Below are 20,869 nucleotides of genomic sequence, written 5' to 3'. Positions count from 1 at the left end.
AGAAGAGCAAGAAGAGACAGACAGTGAGAAGAGTAAGAAGAGAAGGAGAGAGACAGACAGTGAGAAGAGCAGGAAGAGAAGGAGAGAGACAGACAGTGAGAAGAGCAAGAAGAGAAGGAGAGACAGACAGTGAGAACAGTAAGAAGAGAAGGAGAGAGACAGACAGTGAGAAGAGTAAGAAGAGAAGGAGAGAGACAGACAGTGAGAAGAGCAAGAAGAGAAGGAGAAACAGACAGTGAGAACAGTAAGAAGAGAAGGAGAGAGACCGACAGTGAGAAGAGCAGGAAGAGAAGGAGAGAGACAGACAGTGAGAAGAGCAAGAAGAGAAGGAGAGAGACAGACAGTGAGAAGAGCAAGAAGAGAAGGAGAAAGACAGACAGTGAGAAGAGCAGAAAGAGGAGAGAGACAGACAGTGAGAAGAGCAAGAAGAGAAGGAGAGAGACAGACAGGAAAAGGAATACTAAGAGAAAGAGAGAGACAGACAGTGAGAGGAAGGTGAAAAAGAGGAGAGAAGGAGGAGAACAGAGCTCAGGGTGATCTGTCTGCAGAGACGCTACTCCTGCTGAGGAGAGCCAGTCCAGTCTAAAGACCACACACAAACAGAGACTGGTTCATAGACTGAATCAGGAGGTCCAGGTCCTCCACAAACTTGGCCCCAGAACTGCTGATGGCTGTTCAGCAGATAATGAAGCTGAAGATCTGCTGAAGTTAGAACTACAGCCAAGTCAGGAGCACCAACAAAGCAGACAGTCCAGTTCAGAGTCCGACAGACAGTGAGAAGAGCAAGAATAGAAGGAGAGAGACAGACAGTGAGAAGAGTAAGAAGAGAAAGAGAGAGACAGACAGTGAGAAGAGCAAGAAGAGAAGGAGAGAGACAGACAATGAGAAGAGCAAGAAGAGAAGGAGAGAGACAGACAGTGAGAAGAGCAAGAAGAGACAGACAGTGAGAAGAGTAAGAAGAGAAGGAGAGAGACAGACAGTGAGAAGAGCAGGAAGAGAAGGAGAGAGACAGACAGTGAGAAGAGCAAGAAGAGAAGGAGAGACAGACAGTGAGAACAGTAAGAAGAGAAGGAGAGAGACAGACAGTGAGAAGAGTAAGAAGAGAAGGAGAGAGACAGACAGTGAGAAGAGCAGGAAGAGAAGGAAAGAGACAGACAGTGAGAAGAGCAAGAAGAGAAGGAGAAACAGACAGTGAGAACAGTAAGAAGAGAAGGAGAGAGACAGACAGTGAGAAGAGTAAGAAGAGAAGGAGAGAGACAGACAGTGAGAAGAGCAAGAAGAGAAGGAGAGAGACAGACAGTGAGAAGAGCAAGAAGAGAAGGAGAAAGACAGACAGTGAGAAGAGCAGGAAGAGAAGGAAAGAGACAGACAGTGAGAAGAGCAAGAAGAGAAGGAGAGAGACAGGCAGGAAAAGGAATACTAAGAGAAAGAGAGAGACAGACAGTGAGAGGAAGGTGAAAAAGAGGAGAGAAGGAGGAGAACAGAGCTCAGGGCGATCTGTCTGCTGAAGGCAGTTCAGCAGATAATGAAGCTGAAGATCTGCTGAAGTTAGAACTACAGCCAAGTCAGGAGCACCAACAAAGCAGACAGTCCAGTTCAGAGTCCGGCTGCATTCACTCCTGCACAGATAAGTGTTGCCTGATGAATTTCGTGAATCAGCTGGGCCTTAAGCTTCCAAACCAGAAGTGAACTAGAGGCCCTGAAACCACCTACAGCTGTAGAGGAGACCAGAGGAAAGTCAGAGTGAGTCAGAGAAAAGTTAAAGGAAGTCTGAAAGAAACTTGGAGAAAGTCTGAGGAAAGTCAGAGGACAGTCAGAAAGAGTCAGAAAGAAGTCAGAGTGTGTCAGGGAAAGGTCAAAGTCAAGGAAACTCAATGAAAGTAAGACAGAGTCAGAGGACAGACCGAGGAAACTAATTTAAAGTAAGAGCAAGTCAGAGCAAGTTAATTAAAAGTCAGGGGAAATTCAGAGGAAAGTCAGAAGGACTCTGAAAGAAGTCAGAGGAAAGTCACATGAATGTTAAAGGGAACTAAAGGGAAAGTAAGAGGAAGCCATAGGAGTCAACAGAAACTCAGTGGAAGTCAGAGAATCTCAGAAGAGTCTAAGGGAGTCAGAAAGAAGTGAGTGTGTGAGAGGAAGGCCAAAGGAAACTTATTTAAAGTAAGAAGTCAGAGGAAAGTCAGAGGAAGTAAGACACAGTCTCCAGATCTGTGACTTAAAGCTCCTCTGCCTCTGATCCAGACTCTGAAAGTTGGTTCAGCTTCCTGTGAGGCTGTAGTTGCTGTCTGGCTAACAAGACTCAGGTGTGCTAAGTGTATCTGGAGCCAGTGAAAGAGCACTGTAGAGTGGGAGGATTTCTGTAGAAGTTGCTTTTAAAAAAACTCAAACTTAATATATAATCAAACTTATCTTGATGAGCGGTCAAGAAGCCGTTACTGGCAAAAGGAAATATCTTAATGGTTGTATTGACTGGAAAGTAAATCAGTAAAAGGTGATCTCTGACTTACACAGTATTGCACCGGCTCATTACTGTTCACTAACAGCTAATAAACAGCTCATGTTTATTCATGTGCTTCCAGTGTTGATGATTTCAGATGCTTCAATAATTCAGAATTGCTTCAGAATATTAAAGGCAGACATTAACAAGTAAAGAGTAGTCAGTAAAGAGTTCTGGCACAGAGCTGCTGCCTCTTATTTCCATTTCTGATTGAAACCTGCTCACACTACCGCTCACATTCACAGCCAGTGATGAACCTCCAGAAGGGCTGGAGTGATGGGCTTTTTGACAAAGCTGGTCACACCCACTGGAAATCATACAGTTCATTAATAATAATTAATTTCTAATTGAGTTTGTGTTCAATCTTTTCACCAGTGAAGTCCCGACCAATGGAAGATCTTGTTTAGCTGTATCTACTCAGAAACCACTGAGAAAACTATCCTGCTTGAATTTTCTTTATTTCCTGTCAAAAATGTAACCTTTTTATTTCCAACTAAGACTGACGTATCAGTTTAAATACAAGCATCATTCTACATGTGTTTCCTAATTTCCAGAAATCATTAGGCCTTCTCTGTAGTCCTAGAAGACCCTAAGGGTTCCCATTGAAAACACTGGCTGTATGAACTGTAATTCACTAAATTCACAGTTAGTGAGGAGCTGGGTTTTTTTTACCACCTGTTTTCAGTGTGTTCCATTATTAGTCAGCGGGTTCACCAAAGCACCCACCCTGTGGCCCTCCTAAATGCACTTTTTTTGGTCGTGTCCTTTAGCCAGCCTGGCTAGTTAATTTACACTACTTATAAGTTCTGCTTATTTTGCAGAAATTGCTGTCATGCTCAACAATGCAGAACAGTGAACAGAGATACTGCACACAAAAGCATATTCAATTTAGTTCTGTTTAAGGTGAAATCAGTGCTTTAACTAGTCTTAAAACATTGATTACTTTTACCATGTGATCTTTGGCAATGCATGAAAACCTGTCATCCAGTCACCCAATCAAGTAGCAGAAGTGCAATGCATAACATCATGCAGCTTTGAGAACAAATGTGATCTCAGTAAAGAGCATTATTGGCATCACGCTCTCTTGGTGGGTAGGATGGCCTTCCATCTTCCCATCAATCAGCAGGATGATAGCGGGCGCAGGCATCTGTTAGCAGAGTCTCTTCTAACTGTTTTACTGCTGTGTGATGATTCTGATGATATGCTTGTGTCCTCTGTAGCTGTCGCAGGGAAATGTGCTTCCTTTCCCATGTTTAAAAATATATAATAAGTTAATAATTAGTTCTCCATACCTTGAGTGATACTGCCCCCTACTGTTGAGGCAAGTGACATATAATTGATGCCTTTTTGTAGTCAAGTGACAGCTAATGGTGTAGAAGAGAAGACATGCATGTTGTGGGTGCAGTGAGAAGAGATTTAGCTTCTGCAGAGTGCAGAGATTCAGCATCCTAAATTTCTGGTCAGAGGGTGCACACAGCTTTGATACACTAGTTATAGCAAAGAAGCTACAAGGCTAACTGAACTGTGTGACTCCACTGTTAACAAACAGAGATATTCATTTTCAAACACTGTGCAAATGTTTACAAAAATGAAATATTTCTTTCATTTCAGTTTTTCACAGTGTTTGAAGTGGAATGCAATAAACACATGTAAAACATCAGTCGATTCGGGATCTTGTCTGTGCCAGAAGAAAAAATTTGGGAGCAGTTAAATCCTCCATGCCTCTGAAGAATAGGAGAGGCGAGTATGGTGACACTTGCCCCATCTAATGGTTACAAATGTCAGTACAGTTCAACAGCCATAACAGTTTCTGACTGGCATTTCACCAGCTTTGCTTTACTCTACTACCTCACTGGATTCAATCTTTATTGCACACTGCATAATTTGCACACTACTCCTAAATTATTTATTATTGTTTGTCTGTATTGTGTTGTATTGTCTGTCTGCACTTGTACTGTGTTGCACTTGTGTTCTGTAAATACTGTGTCTATGTTGCACCATGGTCCTGGAGGAACGTTGTTTCGTTTCACTGTGTACTCTGCTGGTTGTCAAGGTTTCTCTTGACCTTCACAGCAGGTCTAAATAAATGTGATTCCTGTTTTCCCAACCTGAATCCTCAATTGTACATCCTGGACTTCTAGATGTTCTGAGCACCAGTGGGTGGGCTGACAGTGTCATTAGCCATATCTTCATCTGGTGGCCTCAAATGTAACAAAGTCAAATGATTGTTGGCCTACAGCCCTTAGAGAACCAGCAAGCACATTTAGTGGAGAAGCCTACAGTTGCAGGTAACCTGTAAAAGTCCTAGGTGAAAGTTAAACTCAAGTAAAGTAGAGGAGATTATGGTGTAACATAATAATAATATATACAGGTCAAATGTGAATTCTCTTGGCGTAGTTAAATATGTTCGGTCTGATTATGCATTTGTTCATCCTCTCATATTCACATATTTATATGATCTGCAATTTTGAAGATGAACAGCTGGCCAGGCTAAAGGACAGCCTCCACATGGCAGGATTACAGCTGCTATCCTTCCCAATGTCCATATCATACCTGAAAAATGTTTTATCATTGAACCAACTTCTGTACAGTAATCAAATTTATTTTGGTGCAGATATTTTTCTGTGGTTAGGATGGAAATCTCATTTAATTGAAACAACCCTGAATTGTATTAAATTATGTTTTAGATCATTTTAACTGTTTACACAATTTTAACATATTTTTATTAACTGTAAGTATTACATCTGTGAGGTAAGCCAGAACATCTTCAAGCTCAAATTCTATTTAGGGAAATATAAAATGTGTTGGACTGTGCCACACCCCCAACAGATACATGACCCTTGTACTTGCCCAAGGCAAAGTAATGCAAGATAATAGTTATAAAAGGCTGACTAGCAGTGATTCAAAATAATAATGCACATAATAATTCACATGCTGCCTCTTACTTCATATGCGCATGTGTATCAATGTAGGCTTAATATTATTAATTATTATTATTATTATTATTATTATTATTATTATTATTGTTGTTGTTGTTGTTGTTCAAATGGCTAGTAATAGCTTGTGTGCAGGAGATTTGCTTATTAGATTTATAGGTGAATGTTACATATTTGAAGCTATTGTGGCTAACACTGGCATATCATTTATAACTGACTTGCTACTGACATATAATCACACTTACTTGTTTACTCACTCATGTGCATGCACACACACACACACACACACACACACACACACACACAAACACAGAGAGTGTGACGTCTTTCTCCCATTCTCACATTCGCTCTACTGGAAAGGTCTTTAAATGGCTCACTGCTGGAAGCTTTCCACACACCCTTGTGCTGGATCCAAACAAGCCCAGTCAAGCCCAGGACTCAGAGGGCTGGATAATGATGGCTCTGGGACAGTTTACCAAGGGAGCTTCCTGGGAGGAACTCATTTATGCATGTGTCCAGTCTTTTGGTAAGTGCAGTCATCCCTGTTTTGTGTTGCTGTTTATGCAGTAATATAAAAGCCTAAGCATTTCATTGTTGCTGGACAGCACTTCAGCCTCAGTACTTTGTACTGACGAAGAGGATCGTTTTAGCAGATCTGATTGAAACAGGAGATGTTCTGAATGTTGTGAACATTCAGAAGAACATCAAGCCGTTCACATTGTAATCTTTACAATATATATATATAATAAAACCTATAAATTTTGCTATATATAATATATAAATTAGTTGTTGCTTGTTTTGTGTTATTTCACATAAAAAGTTAGTTTTCTGCTATATTGGAGAACAGTGACAACAGCACTTAATTGAATATGGGCCTTTCATGAATATACAATGTTTTTAATTTATGCTTAATACAAAATAGAAGCTGTTTATTGCTAATTATCATCTACTGATAAATTCTAGCATGGCTGTTTCTCTTTTTATGTCTTTCCTGTTAACTAAAACAGTGATAATAATAGTGTTATACCTGACAAGATCTCTATAAAAAATAATGTGCTTGCAGGAACCCATTCCAGCATTCAACAATGTGGAACTGCGGTTCAAACCTTGGAAATCAGGGTTGTTTTTTTTTTAAAGTACTTTCTAATTTAACTGTAGAAATGATTTCAATATATCAGTCCTGCACATTCATTCTGCATACAGATTCCAGATCATTAGTAGGACACTTGAAAGCTGTAAAATAATGATCAAGTTGATCTTATTTCAAAAGTGGAGATCTAATTTTAGGGCATCTAGCATCAAAAGAAAAATAATGTAAATCAATAAATACAGTATGTATTTACAGAAGATTTTTTTAACAAAAATGATTAATATGGCATTTGATTCAAAACATTTGGCATTAGGTGAAAACGTATGTTTTTAATAGTTTGTCTGTAAGGGTCTAATGATATTTTATCATAATACACTCTGTAATATACAGTGTAAACTAGTAATTGTGGATAACATTGAGGTGGGATTCAAAATGTGTTATGATAAATCTAGCTGCTTCTTTCTCACATCAGAGAGTTACAACAGAAACCCTGTGGTTCAGGCTGTCTTTTGAAATGTGAAAGAATACATCAGGGCCATATGAAGGATTACCTGGATGCCACTCCGTTCAGAAAGGTCACTTCCCCAAATGGGGCCCCCTCAGATGATGGTCAGTCTTTGAGGCTCTCAGGGGGCCAGATCAATGCAGAGTGACGATATTCCCTGCCCCCACGACCACACTTCACAAGCTGAGTGCTAGGAAGAATGAATTAAACAAAAAGATGGACCTGTAACATAACACATGCACAAGCACACACAGGTGACCGGAGCAAAATTCTGACTTTAACATAAACAAAGGAAAGTTGTAAGGAGACAAAGTGGTGCACCCCTGGCTTCAATATCTGCTGTTACCTTTCTGGAATGAATGACTGGAGTGTGGAGTTCTCCAAGGCCCTGTTCTGGAAAAAGGATGCAGGTGTGCTATTCGGCTTGGCCATTGCAAATTCTTCCCTGTCATTCATTTCTACAGTCTGCTCTTTGCTTTCTGTGTACAGATATACTGAAAAGACTCATTCTGGTGTATACATGTACTTATCATCTTACACTCTATTCCACTCTCTACCTTTTTTCGATTACAGATGCTGACGGCAATGTTTGTCACAGCAGCCATCTACTGAACATCACTCTCACCATGCACAGATTACTGCTGTCCTCTAAAGAGCTGCTGAACAAGCTGCTCATCCTATATCCTTTATCCAGCCAGAGTTTTTTATTTAGGTTTTAGCTGTTTTTAATTATTACTTCTCTCTCTCTCACCCTCACACAAATGTAAAATATTTTGCATAAAAAGCAAAGCAATACATAACATTTCAAATGTGTCAAATGCATTGTACATGTTTGGTTGTATTAGATTAATCCAATAAAGATGTTTTTAATACAGTCAGATCCATAAGTATTTGGACAGTGATAGATGTTTTGTAACTATGCCTCTGAATAGAGAAATAACATTTATCATTATTTACCTTAAAACCTGACCGTATTCATTTTTTGTAAACAATACTAATTCATGTTAATTTGCTCTTGTATTTTAATGTACAGAACACTGGGGGCTAGCTGGGGACATGTTTTTCTTTAGCTTTGTCTTCAAACAGTACTAAATAATCACATCATTTCTAATAACTCATATTGGAGTCATATTCATTCAATATTATTGAAGGTATTTTAGTGGGCCTTCTTCTAAGAAGAGACTTTACCTGATGCTTTATAATGTTTGAAACACAATTGAATACAATACTCTAATCACAGTTTCAAACATTATATAGCATCAGGTAAAGTCTCTTCTTAGAAGAAGACCCCTTAAATACCTTCATGTGGCAGTAGAACAGTTTAGTTCAGTCACAGCATGAGAGGAAAAAGAAGGACTGCAGAAAAGTGGCTGAGACAGTCTGTGCACCTGCTTTATTGGCTGTTTTTTTCTTAAATGCTTCTCCTTACCTTCAGAAACACACTGGAGGAGGACAAGTCAGGAGAGTGCCTGAAAATGTGCTATTTCATTAGGTAAATGTTCTTCTCTTCTTTAATAAGCAAGGAGTAAGATGTTCATACATATCAGCATATCATGGAAAACAAGCCCCCTGGTCAAAATGGATGTTACTATGTTAAAAATATAAGATTATTGAGGACCCTTTGGAGGTTCTTCAGTTTGAAAGTGTGGAGGTAACTCTTAAGGTGTTTTGAGGAACCTTGAAGTAAAGATGTTTAAAAGAAAAAGGGTTCCTTCAAGGTTTCACAAAACACCTTAAGAGGTTCTTCCACTGTTTCAAACTGAAGAACTTCCAAACATTCCTCAAATATCTCATCTTTTAACAGTGTATGATAAGCTAAGCAAGTAAAACAATGACTGATCTCCAAAAGCTATAAAGTTTATGATGAAACATTCATTTCAGCATTTTAAGTAAGATTAGTGTATTGTTTGGGACAAAAGGTAATGAAAACCATGCAAAAGTTTGATAAACAGAACTTTTTCTATGGTCTCAAACAGCAGATGATGAGCTTAGATGCAATTTCTAAGCTTAAGACTCCTCAAACCTTGTCCTAATAATCAGCAGCCATAGGTTCCTCTTACGCACACCTCTCAAACAATCAGGCAATCAAAATAACAACAATCTTGAACAATCATGCTTTGGTCTTGTGTTTCAGCCAATCCCAGAGGAAATAATTATTAAAGTTAAGCTCTCATCTTATTCTCATTATTTCATTATTTGTCTTCTAGACAATCTAAAAATCTGTGAAAAGACTTCAAATGAGCAGTGCATGCTAGATGGTCTAAAAAATCTGACGAAACTACAAGACTTTTATAAGGAAGAACAAGAATTGAATAACTTTCAATAATAAAATTGAAACTGTTACAATAAGTGTTTACACGTTGTGATTCTTGTCAAAAGGAGGTTTTACTAGGTACTGACCGTGCAGGGTCTCCAAACCTTTGCTTTAGGCCTTTTTGCTTTCTGGTTATTTGCTTATCTTGTTTTATAATAACATTGCTATTTATATTCATGCTTTAAAAGTAATTTGTCATTAAGCTTTAGGTCTTTTGGAATCAGGAAATATTTACTCACGTAGCTATTCACTGTATAATCAGAGGTGCCAAAACCTTTGCATGTCACTGTACATACACATATTCAACCCATAGCACTCTTGAAGTTTAGCTCTGCCCTTTTACATTGAAGTTATGTGGAGTGTTTCAACCTGTGCTGTTTTCTGAATTAAGCCTAATACAAGACAGCCAATCAGACCAGATGTCATTTACATCAATCCACATCAATTACATCAATCATAATTACAATCTGACAGTGGACCAGTCTGACAATTCAGAACGCTGAAGGCAGTTCATTACCAGTCTGTATAACATGCTTGTCCACACACTGTGAATTTCTTTTCTCTGCAGGTACTGGATAAGTGAGTTCTGGATGATGTTCAGGTTGCACAGTTGTCTGGCAGAGTCCCTGGAGCAGTTCAAGGAACTAATGAGAGAACATGGGCAAGAGCAGCTTTGCCCTTTACTGCAAACTAAGTGGATGTGAGTGAATTAGTGGTCATCTGTTTCTCGTGCTTTGTTTTAGGCCTAAAAAATGTCTGGGCATTTCTGTACATTTTCACTTTAACTCTGTGATGTATTACACTGTTGACTCAGCTCGACTGTCCAAATGTGCTACTGGACACAAACATTTAATATCATATGGGTACAGTGATTGTCCAAAATCGCAGCTCCAGTAGTTTAAGGGCTCTATTTTAGCGATCTTAGGTGAGCCGTCAACTGCACACCTCGAAACCGTGTACTAAGTCTTTAAATTATTCATGGGTGTGTATTAGGCATAACATGCAATAAACCAATCAGCGTGTCACTTGCCATTCCCTTTAAGAGCCAGGTGCAGTCTGACTTCAGACTCTAGAATAATTTCTAGAATTAATAATTTCTAAACATATTCTGTTTATTGTTGATGTAAAAGTTTGCATAGCCATCCTCCTCTGGTCTACACCAGACAGCACAACAAACAGGACCTATAAAATACAAATTTAGACATCTAGCCATAAATTATGAAAATGTAAGTGCCACATTTGAGTAAAATGGCACTACTGGTGGCAGTACAAAGTGGCAGTACTGGGCGGCAACAGTTAAAACAGGGCATCTCAATACATGGGAAAACGAGAGGGAGAAAATATAAAGGACGGAAAACAAAGGGGTTAGGAGGAGTGCAGCAAAACTGGGAGGGGGAGGGGGGTTTACAGCGGGACAAGACTGATCGAGAGGGTAGACAGGCACCAGCAACCAACCACAAGTGGACTCGCATTAGCAGCAAGCAGACAGCAGGGGGCAGCCCAGCACATGGGCAAGAGGGAAGAAAGGAGAAAATAATAGCCAACAAGAGACACTTTATGCTGATAAATTATACTTTTGCTGTTCTAAATCTTTGTAGTGCGCCAAGAGGTTAAAAAATTGGTTCTGTTGCGTCTGTAACTCCGCCTTCATTGATAATGAAGTGATTTTTCCATATTATGACCTTCTGCCACAGCAACATATTTAGCAGGAAAGTCTTTGATTGGCTTTGTCCTACCCCACACACTCAGTATCAACCGATAACATCCTCTGGATATCCTCTTTAAAGGAAAAGTTTTTTGTTACGAGTTTTGTGACCATTTGTTACGATAGACTTGTAGCTCCTCTTCACAGGGGCAAACTTCAGACGAATGTTTATTTAAGCATTTTAATCACAGCTTCTGATGTACTTATGTTAACTGGTATGGTTTAGGGGTGACAGAGAGTGGTCTCGCAAAGCCAGTCAGAAAATCAAAGCCAGCAGTAAGAAGAGGAAAGTATCCCTGCTTTTCGATCACCTGGAGCCAGTGGAGTTAGCAGAACACCTCACTTTCTTGGAGTTCAAATCCTTCTGCAGAATATCTGTGAGTGAATTTCCTGTTCTTGGTGGCTTCACAAAGAATGACCACAATTGTGTTTTTTTTTTTTTTTTGATGAGTGCAGTGACCATGTAGCCCTGATTACAGTGGGTTAATCACGTTCTGCATGCATTTTTACATTGCCAGAGTTAAGATGCTTTGTTCTGCTTATGTACAAAAGTAAAGGTCCTACACTGTTTACCTGCACTCAGAACAGCTGGCTACTATAAATGTGGGTTTATAATATATTTTTTTATAATAATAAGACCTTTTAAATTATTGTTTTTCTTTTTTTTTTTCTGAGAAAGAGCAATCATAATCAAGACATCCCACAAATCCAGGATGGTTTAAATGCACTTTCTTTAAAAATAAATAAAAAATAAATAAATGAGAGATAAGAGTAAAAGTGTGTATGTAAGATTCCATGATATCTTCCCTTCTGGTTTTTAGAAACCTTTAGTGTATTTAGTGGATGAAAGCTACAGCTACAGCAATACTCATCATCAGGACAGGCAGATGTCAGATAATAGCTAGGCAAGTATAACACAAATCCATAGGCAAATTTATACTCCAAATAGGAGAACAAAGCAGATGGCCAAAACCAAAAGAACCAACAAAGCACCACAAGCCCATCAAGGCTAAGTAGTATTACAGTGACTTCCCAAAAAGACTCCAAACAGAGGAGCCCTAATCAGTCCAGTCATGACTAGCACCTGTGAGCTGGAGATGAGTCTCAGGTGAGGGGTGGAGCATAGCTCTTGCACATGACTCGTGCATGAGCTCTCCACTGAGGCCAGCAGAGGGAGACATTACAATACCACTCTCAGTATAAGTCAATTCAATGTGCACTGTATTTCAGTTTGCAGATTACCAGAAATACATCCGAAATGAGTGTTTGACAGAGAACCCAACAATGGAGCGTTCTATTGCACTGTGTAATGGGATCTCCCAGTGGGTTCAGCTCATGGTTCTCAGTCGACCCACTGCTCAGCTCCGAGCTGAGGTCTTTACCAAGTTCATCTACGTTGCCCAGGTAAGATATTTAACATATCAACACCATTACCAGACTGTTGTGCACCCTCTGATTTACCAAATCTAAACCATCCATCCGAAACAAACAATAAAGGCCCTATTTCAGTGATCTTAGGAGGGCTGTCAACTGTGCACCACACAGCTTGATTTAGGGTGTCAGTGTTTCTTTGCAATCATAACAACAGGAAAAATACACCTTGCATGGCTCGAAACAAGAAAGAGGCATGTACTAAGACTCTTAATTAATGATGGGTGTGTTTGGGGCGTAACGTGCAAAAAACCAATCAGCATGTCACTTGCCATTCCCTTTAAGAGCCAGTGGTGCTCCTGCTCCTTTCAAGACCACCACGGCCATCGGAGTAGATATATTCACAAGCACCGTTGCTATTTAAAAGACGCAGATGGAAGGAGTGAAAATAGACTGTTGTTGGGGTTTAAGATAGCAATGAGCATCTCTATATTATTGTGATCCGATTTACACCCATTTTTTTGTGATTTTTGCCGTCTAACTATTCCTGCCATTTTCAAGAGACATGCCTGAGCGATTTGGGTTGCATGAATATTTTTAGACCCTTCAATGATACAAATACATTTGTAACACCTCACCAACCACATGGAGTACCACAGCAACCACTTGGCAACACTCTACTACCACATGGGGCACCTTAACAAACACCTGAAATACCATAACAACCGCCATGAAAATCATCAGGAACATTTTAGCAACTGCTTAAAATACCATAGCATCTACTCTAGTAACCACCAAGAAACACCTTAGCAACCACATGACATACAACAACCAATTAGCAAAAACTTAGTGACCACATAACAACAGCCTAGCCCACTTCATGGTAGTGGGAACCGTTCTGTGTGTTTTCTTTAGGAAAGGCAATTATTCCTTTTTTTATTAATGTTTCTTTTAAGGAATTCTGCATTCTGTAATGTCTGAGTAATAGAATATTAATCAGCTGATATTGTGCACTTTGTTGCAGAACCTCCAGCAGATGCAGAACTTTAACACACTAATGGCTGTGGTGGGAGGTCTCTGTCACAGCTCCATCTCCAGACTGAAAGACACTTGTACTTATGTACCAAATGAGACCACCAAGGTACCAATCCACCCAATCCGTTTTGGCTAGCTGTCATAATTTAGATATTATAATTACGATGTTCATGAACATGGAGTAATATCTATAATGATTACAATGATTATATATTATATAATATATAATAATTCTAATATATAACATATTATATATATTATATAATTATATATATAATTATTATAATTATATATTATATTGTTGAACAGATGGCCTTCAGCCCATTCGTGCACTGAAAACAAACACACACAGTAAGCACACAGGCCCGGAGCGTGGGCAGCTGTGTGGGTGAGGTTTTGGACAGGTCATTTTTGTTACTGTGCCTTACGACTATTGTGTGTGAATGAGCTCTGTTCTGATTGGCTGTATTGTGGCTAATGCAAAGAGCACTCAGCTACATGGGTGGGGGATATGTTTTAGCTATATTCACATATAGCTGCTGTCCAATGAAAAACATGCATCTCCTATCTGTTATGTACACTGTGTAAATAATTCTGGATGAATAAATAGAAAAGAGATGCTCTAATTTACTTGAAATAAAGTTTACATTGACTTGCTTTTAGAGTTAAATATCAGTTTTGCCTTCTCCAATAAAGTCACCATTTTGGAGATACATGGTTTTCATTGGACAGCTATTGCTATTTGACTTATAGTACTATTTTATTTCAAACTTCTTTATTTTAGTAAATTGAGGAAAATTCAGCTTTCCATGTTAGGGGCTCTTTAAGCTTGTCAGTCTCTTTTTTATAGCAGGCATTGGGTAATGCTTTTGATTCTGGCATTAATGTGCAAGTTTTTATATTAATTAGTTCTATTTGTGTTTCATAATGCTAGACAGATCTGAAAAGTACATTTAACATGTTTTACCGTTACACTAAAGCGCCGGTGCTGTATAATTTAAGAAACACATGATTTGGAGCTCAGGTCTGTTTTTGAAGCTTGTTAAGGATGTTTCTCTCCACAGGTTCTGAATGAAATGACTGACCTCCTCTCATCGTGTAGAAACTATGAGAATTACAGACAGATGTACAGCAAGTGCTCAGGCTTCAAGATCCCCATCTTGGGGGTCCATCTCAAAGACCTGATTGCTGTGAACGAGGCCATGACTGACTATGTGGAGAATGACAAGATCAATGTGCAGAAGCTTCAGGCACTCTATAATCACATCAACGAGCTGGTCCAGCAGCAGCAGAACCCTCCTCTCCTGGATGCCAACAAAGACCTAGTTCACTTACTGACCGTTAGTTCTGTAACTTCAAAATCTGTGTTTTGAGTTGCTAATATTCCCCTCAGATTGTCTTAGAGAACATTCTCCATATTTTAACCATCTAAGTGTATCATATATGATATGTATTTGGGTTGTGAGAACTCTGCAATACCAGTGTGATTATTAAATAAGAAATCATTAAACTTCAGGTAATTATTAAACAATATATAAGTTAACAATACTATATATTACATTAAATAAATAATAGTTAATTACATAAGTAAGATAAGAAAATCACATTTTCCTGAGCCCCCTGCTGGATCACACATGCACCGCACGCACTAGGCAATACATTCTGGATATATCAAATATAATACAAAATAAAAGCCATATATAGTTGTTATTTAATTTATTATTATTAATTATTTTGCTCAGAAGGACAAATAAACACTCCCGTGTTAAAGAATTATTGTTTTTTTTTTTTGGTCAATGAAGTTGCATGTAAACTTTATTGTTTTCCATTACATGAAATATCAAGTCTAAAATGCAAAGGCATAAGCATTTCAGCTTGGTGCTCAGTGTGATGCCGATTATAGATGTTGTAGGCCGATTTCACAAGTATTTTTATGATCCCACAGTGTCAGCATCTTGTTATATGAGGCAGGTTGACATGCAGAAGTTTCACAGGTTGCAATCGCTTAATAACTTGCAATCCTGGTTTAGTCAAATATTGTGTATGTTCATAAAAGCCATCAGTCCACTCTTAAACAGTTAGGAGTTGTCTTAATGCTTCTTTAGTACAAGGAAGGGTTTATATAGAAAGATTTAAAGAACTTTTTGAAGGTTTATGTGGTTCTTTATGTGGTTAAGCAGTTCTTCATGCTGATGAAGCCCTACAATACATTGTATATGGTTTCAAAAATGTCTCTATATTGCACCAAAAATGGATCCACTGTTGTATCCATTTGGCCCAAACATTGCACTTTAGCCCCTCATGACAAGAAAGTGTATGGTTTCAGATTCTGGCACAGATTCATGACATTAAGAATGACTGAGAGATATTTATGTGCTTCTCTAACAGCTGTCTCTTGACCTGTATTACACTGAGGATGAAATCTATGAGCTGTCCTATGCAAGAGAGCCTAGGAACCACAAAGCCCCGGTGAGTAAAGCTGCAAGCAGTGTGTGTGTATATCTTAACTGTAGCTTATTGACAATCAAGAAAGAATACAAAGTTCACATAAGACATACATAAGAGCACACTCTTAAAAATGAATGTGCTACAAAGGGTTCTTTGAGAAATGTGGTAGAAGAACCACTTTTGGTTTCCTAAAGAAACCAACTCCCTGTTTATAATAGAGATGCGAGTGTGAGTTTATTGATGTTCTTCCCTCAGTTCTTTGATGGTTTTTATTATTTTTTATATCCACCAGCCTGCAACACCCTACAGACCCCCAGTGGTGGTAGACTGGGCTTCAGGTGTGGCTCCTAAGCCAGATCCCAAGACAATCAGCAAGCATGTTCAGAGAATGGTGGATGTATGTGCTTCATCACCCAGATTTGTCTATGTATTCATGTAAATGATCATGGCTCAAACTGGATGTTTTATGGTTGACTGTTGATAAGGTTGATATGTGAGGTTTTTTGTTGTTTATTAGAGGAAGGCATATCATCATAAGTACAGTATCAGTACAGATCTATCACGAGTGTTGATATTTTTTTTCTTTTTTGGCAGTCTGTATTTACAAACTATGATCACGATGGAAGAGGCTTCATTTCCCAGGAAGATTTTGAGAAAATTGCTGCAAGCTTTCCTTTTTCATTTTGTGTAATGGACAAGGACAAGTAAGTATCACATTTGATTAAGGTTTGCTGTAGTGAATAATATGGTGTGTATATCAAACAAGCATAGAACCTACAATACATGGCAATACATGTTTTATTTATATACCACCTTACCATTCACAGTGTAATGTAAAAACTGAGACCAAAAACAAAGTGGTATTAAAAATGAAATGGAAAAGCAGGCATTATAATAAATAAATAATATATAACTATATGTATTATGTACAATTATGTATAATACAAATGCAACAAAAAAAGTGTTAGAGTAAACTATTTTTTTTTTTTTTATATTAAATGTAAAAAAAAGAATAGCACTTAATTTTAAATAATGAAAATAATGGTGATGTTTTGATATCTTTAAAACTACTCTACTGTGACTTTTTTGAGATCAGGATTATGTAGCATCACAAAATATCATTGCTTATGCATATTGCTTGTTATAAAAACATAAATAATTCAACTGAATATATAATATTCTAAAAATCTAATAAATGGACAAATAAAACATTTTAAGAATATGTTTTCATGTAATTACATATAGTGATTCAGGTCATTACATTATTGACACTGATGAAATCTAGGCTCATAAATGATCCATGGCTCCATGGCTAAGTGGATCCTGAAAAGCTGCTTTAGTCACCTCTTTTCTGTGCTTTATATTTTATTATTTATTTATTTATCTATCTTTATTATTATTATTATTATTTTAATCTTGCTCTTATTTCTCTCATGACAGAGATGGGCTCATCAGCAGAGAGGAGATCACAGCCTATTTCATGAGGGCCAGTGTTATCTGTTCCAAACTTGGCCTGGGCTTCTCCCACAATTTCCAGGAGACCACATATATGAGGCCTACCTTCTGTGATAACTGCTCAGGATTTGTAAGTCATGTACACATACTTTAGTGGTCCTGTGGCATCCTTATGTAATAACCCTGTCAAGTTTGAATGAAATCCAATCTAATTAATCTAATAAATCTATTTTTCCTATCATAGTTATGGGGAGTCATTAAACAAGGCTACCGATGCAGAGGTGGATGTTCATTCCTTTCCTTGTTAATTGATTGAATTGTTAAATCTGTAGTTTTATATCATGCCTCTTCCCTCATCTTACGCTTGGTTGTGACAATGCAGATTGTGGAATGAACTGCCATAAATCCTGCAAGGATCAAGTGGCATTTGAGTGTAATAAGAATGCCAAAACAAGCAGTAATGCAGACTGGAGCTCGTCTTCTAATACCACTGACCCTACAGCATCTGGAGGCCATGAAAGTGAGGCTGGTAAAAAAAAAACCAAAAAAACAATGAGTTACTTAATTATGATTAAATATTTTTAAAGTGTTAAAATTATATATTGTTTTGACTCCTGTAGTTTCAGATGAAACTCAGTTCTACACGTCCGATGCTCCGCCAGATGGCGTCAAACTGTTAATGCCAAATTCAGCACAGTGTACTAATCAATTAAACATGGCATCGAGGACCTTAATGGTGCACAGGAGTACCCAGACAGAGGCACCTCTGACCCCCAGCCTACTGCAGCCCACCCTACTGTCCCCCAGCCCCACATCACTTAGCCCTTGCCCCAGCCCTGTGCCTCAGCGCAAACGAGCTTGTGCCAACAAGACATCCATCACTCTGAACCCTGGCGAGGACAACAAGTCGACCCATGAAGCTCTAGAGAAGGTTGGTGGTGTTACCTCTTGGTATTTAAAGGGGGCCCTGACTGTTAGGACGTATGTGCCTAAAACCTGCCATAGAATGCCTTTATACTATATTGTATATTAGTATATTAAGCAGCTCTTTGATATATGAACACTATATATGTAACATATTAATATACTTGGCTGGAGTGAAAAATACTCAGATGCCATTTTACAACCCTGTTACATTGCCTCAGAATAAAACATCCTGACTTTTACGATGGAGATATTTGCTGTCTGAAACTGACTGCTGTGCCCTGTTCACTATACAATGCACTACTTTGGAGTTCCGCCACTGTGTAGTGGTGTCCGAAAACGTAGTGCAGATTTTTCAGTCCACTACAACAATCCGACAAGGCACCATAATATTAGGTGTACAAACGTGTAAAACGGTTCCTCTGTAATGTCACCAGTGTGTATTCATGAATGCAGCTACCTGACTGTATTTAATGATGGTCATTCAGGTGTAGACAGGCCTGGGACGCTTCACATTTTCCTATTTGTAACACTGGCAGGCTAAAGCTTTTGGTAGGTTCTAAAATTGTATGCTTGCTACCTCAGAAGTAGTTCCCTCATCCATGTTGTTTGTGTGTGTGTGTTTGTGTACTTAGATGAATCAGACTCTCCTGAAGACCAACGAAAGCCTCCGGCGGAAGCTGAAAGAAGCTGAGCGTGAGATGGAAATCCTAAAGACGCTCCTGAAAAGACATACTCTTCGTGCAGTGGAGGAGGATTCGTCCTCTTCCTCATCTTAACCCCCTTTTAGAAATGCTGTCCCATCTAAATACTGGACCCATAATGTCCCATACACCACAGAGTTGGGTGGATATATTACCAGGCTATGTTGAGTCCAAAGCCTTTTTGTTCAGCTAAGAGTTTGATCTTGATTAGATAGCAGCTAGCCTACAAGTACTCAACTGTAACTGTAAAGTATATTTCCCTCTTCTGTTTTGCTTCCTAGAACATTAAATACTATTGTGGCACTGTGTCTGGATTCACTGGGGGAATGAACAACTTGTTGATTAGCAGATCAGTCTGGTCTGGGCTGGGTTTCCGAAAAGCATTTTAGCACAAAGATGATGCTTAATTGGTTGAGCAAGCATCTCAACGAACTCTCTCTTTACCAGTTGAAATGAATTTAACGCTAAGATGCTTTTGGGAAACTTGGCCCTTGTGAGGTGTTAAAGCAGGGGGTTTAGCTGGCTAGTTTTAGGGGACTCTTTACAGGCTTGTTCCTGTAGCTCCTCTCTCAACACTATTACAATTAATACATTTCATAGGTATTCATGATGATTCCAATCAGTTGAACGGCAAAGCTGCTGCTTTATTGTTCAAGCAGAATTAGCTGGTATTTTGTTTAACAGCACATCAGCAGCTGAGGCTTTATTCATGGCTAAATCCAGAATTAGACACATAGTCTGCAATCCACACATTATCAGTATACTGTACCTTTTGGGCCTCATAAATAAGATTTTCCTTTTGGTGCCTTTTCATCATATTGCTAGGCTAGTCTAAGCTACACAGAAAACATATAGGCTTAATCACTTTTTTTTTTGCAAGAGGAAGACTCAACCACAAGCTTTGTCCACACTGTCATGGATAAACACCATATATAAATTATGTTCTTAAAGCACTGTAAAACATCCTTCACTATTATGTATTTTGTAAAATGAGTTTCTACACTGTGTCCACATTCAGACATGCTTTTCCCCTCCAAACAATAGAAACACCAAGCAACTTTGGATAAAACCTGGAATTACACACTTGACATAGTTTTAAATATGATATTTAATTTAGAATGGTTTGTTTAACTGTATTTACAGAATTACTGATTAATGTACACACAATATGAAGATGTGGTGGACCAGGATGTGACGAGGTGGACCAGAAGTTAAGAAAGTTTGGTAATTAGGTTAGATATTACATTACTATTATTAAGCAAAAGTAAACAGTTGTGATTTAATGAGAAAGTTTTATTATATTTGCAATACAAAGCGTAGGAATTTAAATCTTAATATTTACTTAACTCTGTCCTGCAGGTTCTGTCTGACTGCAGCACAACCTTTTAAACATCAGTACATGACAAAAATACGCAAACTCTCCAACTCAACTGATTGCTGACACAGAACAGTAAAAAAGTGAACTGGTTTTAATGACGCATAGAATTTAGTTGAATGATTTAAGGTACTGATTTTAATCACTTACCTTAACTGCTTCTCCACATAAGCATACAGATGTGTTACAAATAAAAGCAGTGTGTTTAAAAATGTGAGTAAAGCTCAGAATCCTTATAATACTTCTTATTTTCATGCATTGGGAACACTGTACATTATATTCTAAATCAAAACATGACGATAAATGTACGTATTTATTTTGACGTAATTATTTAAAAAATGAATATTGGGCTGTTTAAGCAGCATTTTCTTTACAAACCAAATATTTACTGTTTAAACTGAAAAATCTTTAGGCTTTAGCATTCCTGTGAATAACTAAACAAATATTTAGGTGTATAACCACAGTTTATGACCTGCTTCACATCTGTGTTGCATGGAGTCAACCAACTTC

At 38.3% G+C, this 20,869-nt stretch overlaps 2 protein-coding genes across 3 annotated transcripts in view; one reads left to right on the top strand and one right to left on the bottom strand.

The window, feature by feature from the left end:
• gcfc2 (GC-rich sequence DNA-binding factor 2) overlaps nt 1–20,869 on the bottom strand; it is a 43,846-nt gene that overhangs the window by 8,875 nt on the left and 14,102 nt on the right. The window contains exon 18 of one of the 2 annotated variants that reach the window (XR_011980529.1): nt 7,075–7,218. Coding sequence is in view for 1 of the 2 variants with exons in the window: in XM_072689730.1 (XP_072545831.1) it covers nt 7,134–7,218 (85 nt within the window). In the remaining variant the exon portion in view is untranslated. Of the gene's footprint in view, nt 1–6,937; nt 7,219–20,869 lie in introns of those variants that run through there. The other variant, XM_072689730.1, reaches the window with a different exon arrangement.
• Nucleotides 5,887–19,059, top strand: LOC140564352 (RAS guanyl-releasing protein 1-like). Its single transcript, XM_072689731.1, has 16 exons — nt 5,887–5,959; nt 7,602–7,707; nt 8,458–8,520; nt 9,911–10,042; nt 11,274–11,424; nt 12,278–12,451; nt 13,443–13,559; nt 14,518–14,793; nt 15,842–15,922; nt 16,194–16,298; nt 16,496–16,605; nt 17,342–17,486; nt 17,601–17,637; nt 17,739–17,876; nt 17,977–18,287; nt 18,916–19,059. The coding sequence occupies exons 1-16, from the start codon at nt 5,887–5,889 to the stop codon at nt 19,057–19,059; spliced, it is 2,163 nt and encodes a 720-aa protein (XP_072545832.1).

This window comes from Salminus brasiliensis, chromosome 10, assembly GCF_030463535.1.
Source record: "Salminus brasiliensis chromosome 10, fSalBra1.hap2, whole genome shotgun sequence".
Classification (NCBI taxonomy): Eukaryota; Metazoa; Chordata; class Actinopteri; order Characiformes; family Bryconidae; genus Salminus; species Salminus brasiliensis.
This window is presented reverse-complemented; position numbering and strand designations above follow the sequence as displayed.

Bases quoted from the DNA above. Each gene is read 5' to 3' on its own strand.
- LOC140564352 (XM_072689731.1), top strand. From the start codon at position 5,887: ATGATGGCTCTGGGACAGTTTACCAAGGGAGCTTCCTGGGAGGAACTC. The intron at 15,923-16,193 runs GTGAGTAAAGCT...TATATCCACCAG, and splicing joins CTAGGAACCACAAAGCCCCG to CCTGCAACACCCTACAGACC. The intron at 17,877-17,976 runs GTGAGGCTGGTA...TGACTCCTGTAG, and splicing joins AGCATCTGGAGGCCATGAAA to TTTCAGATGAAACTCAGTTC.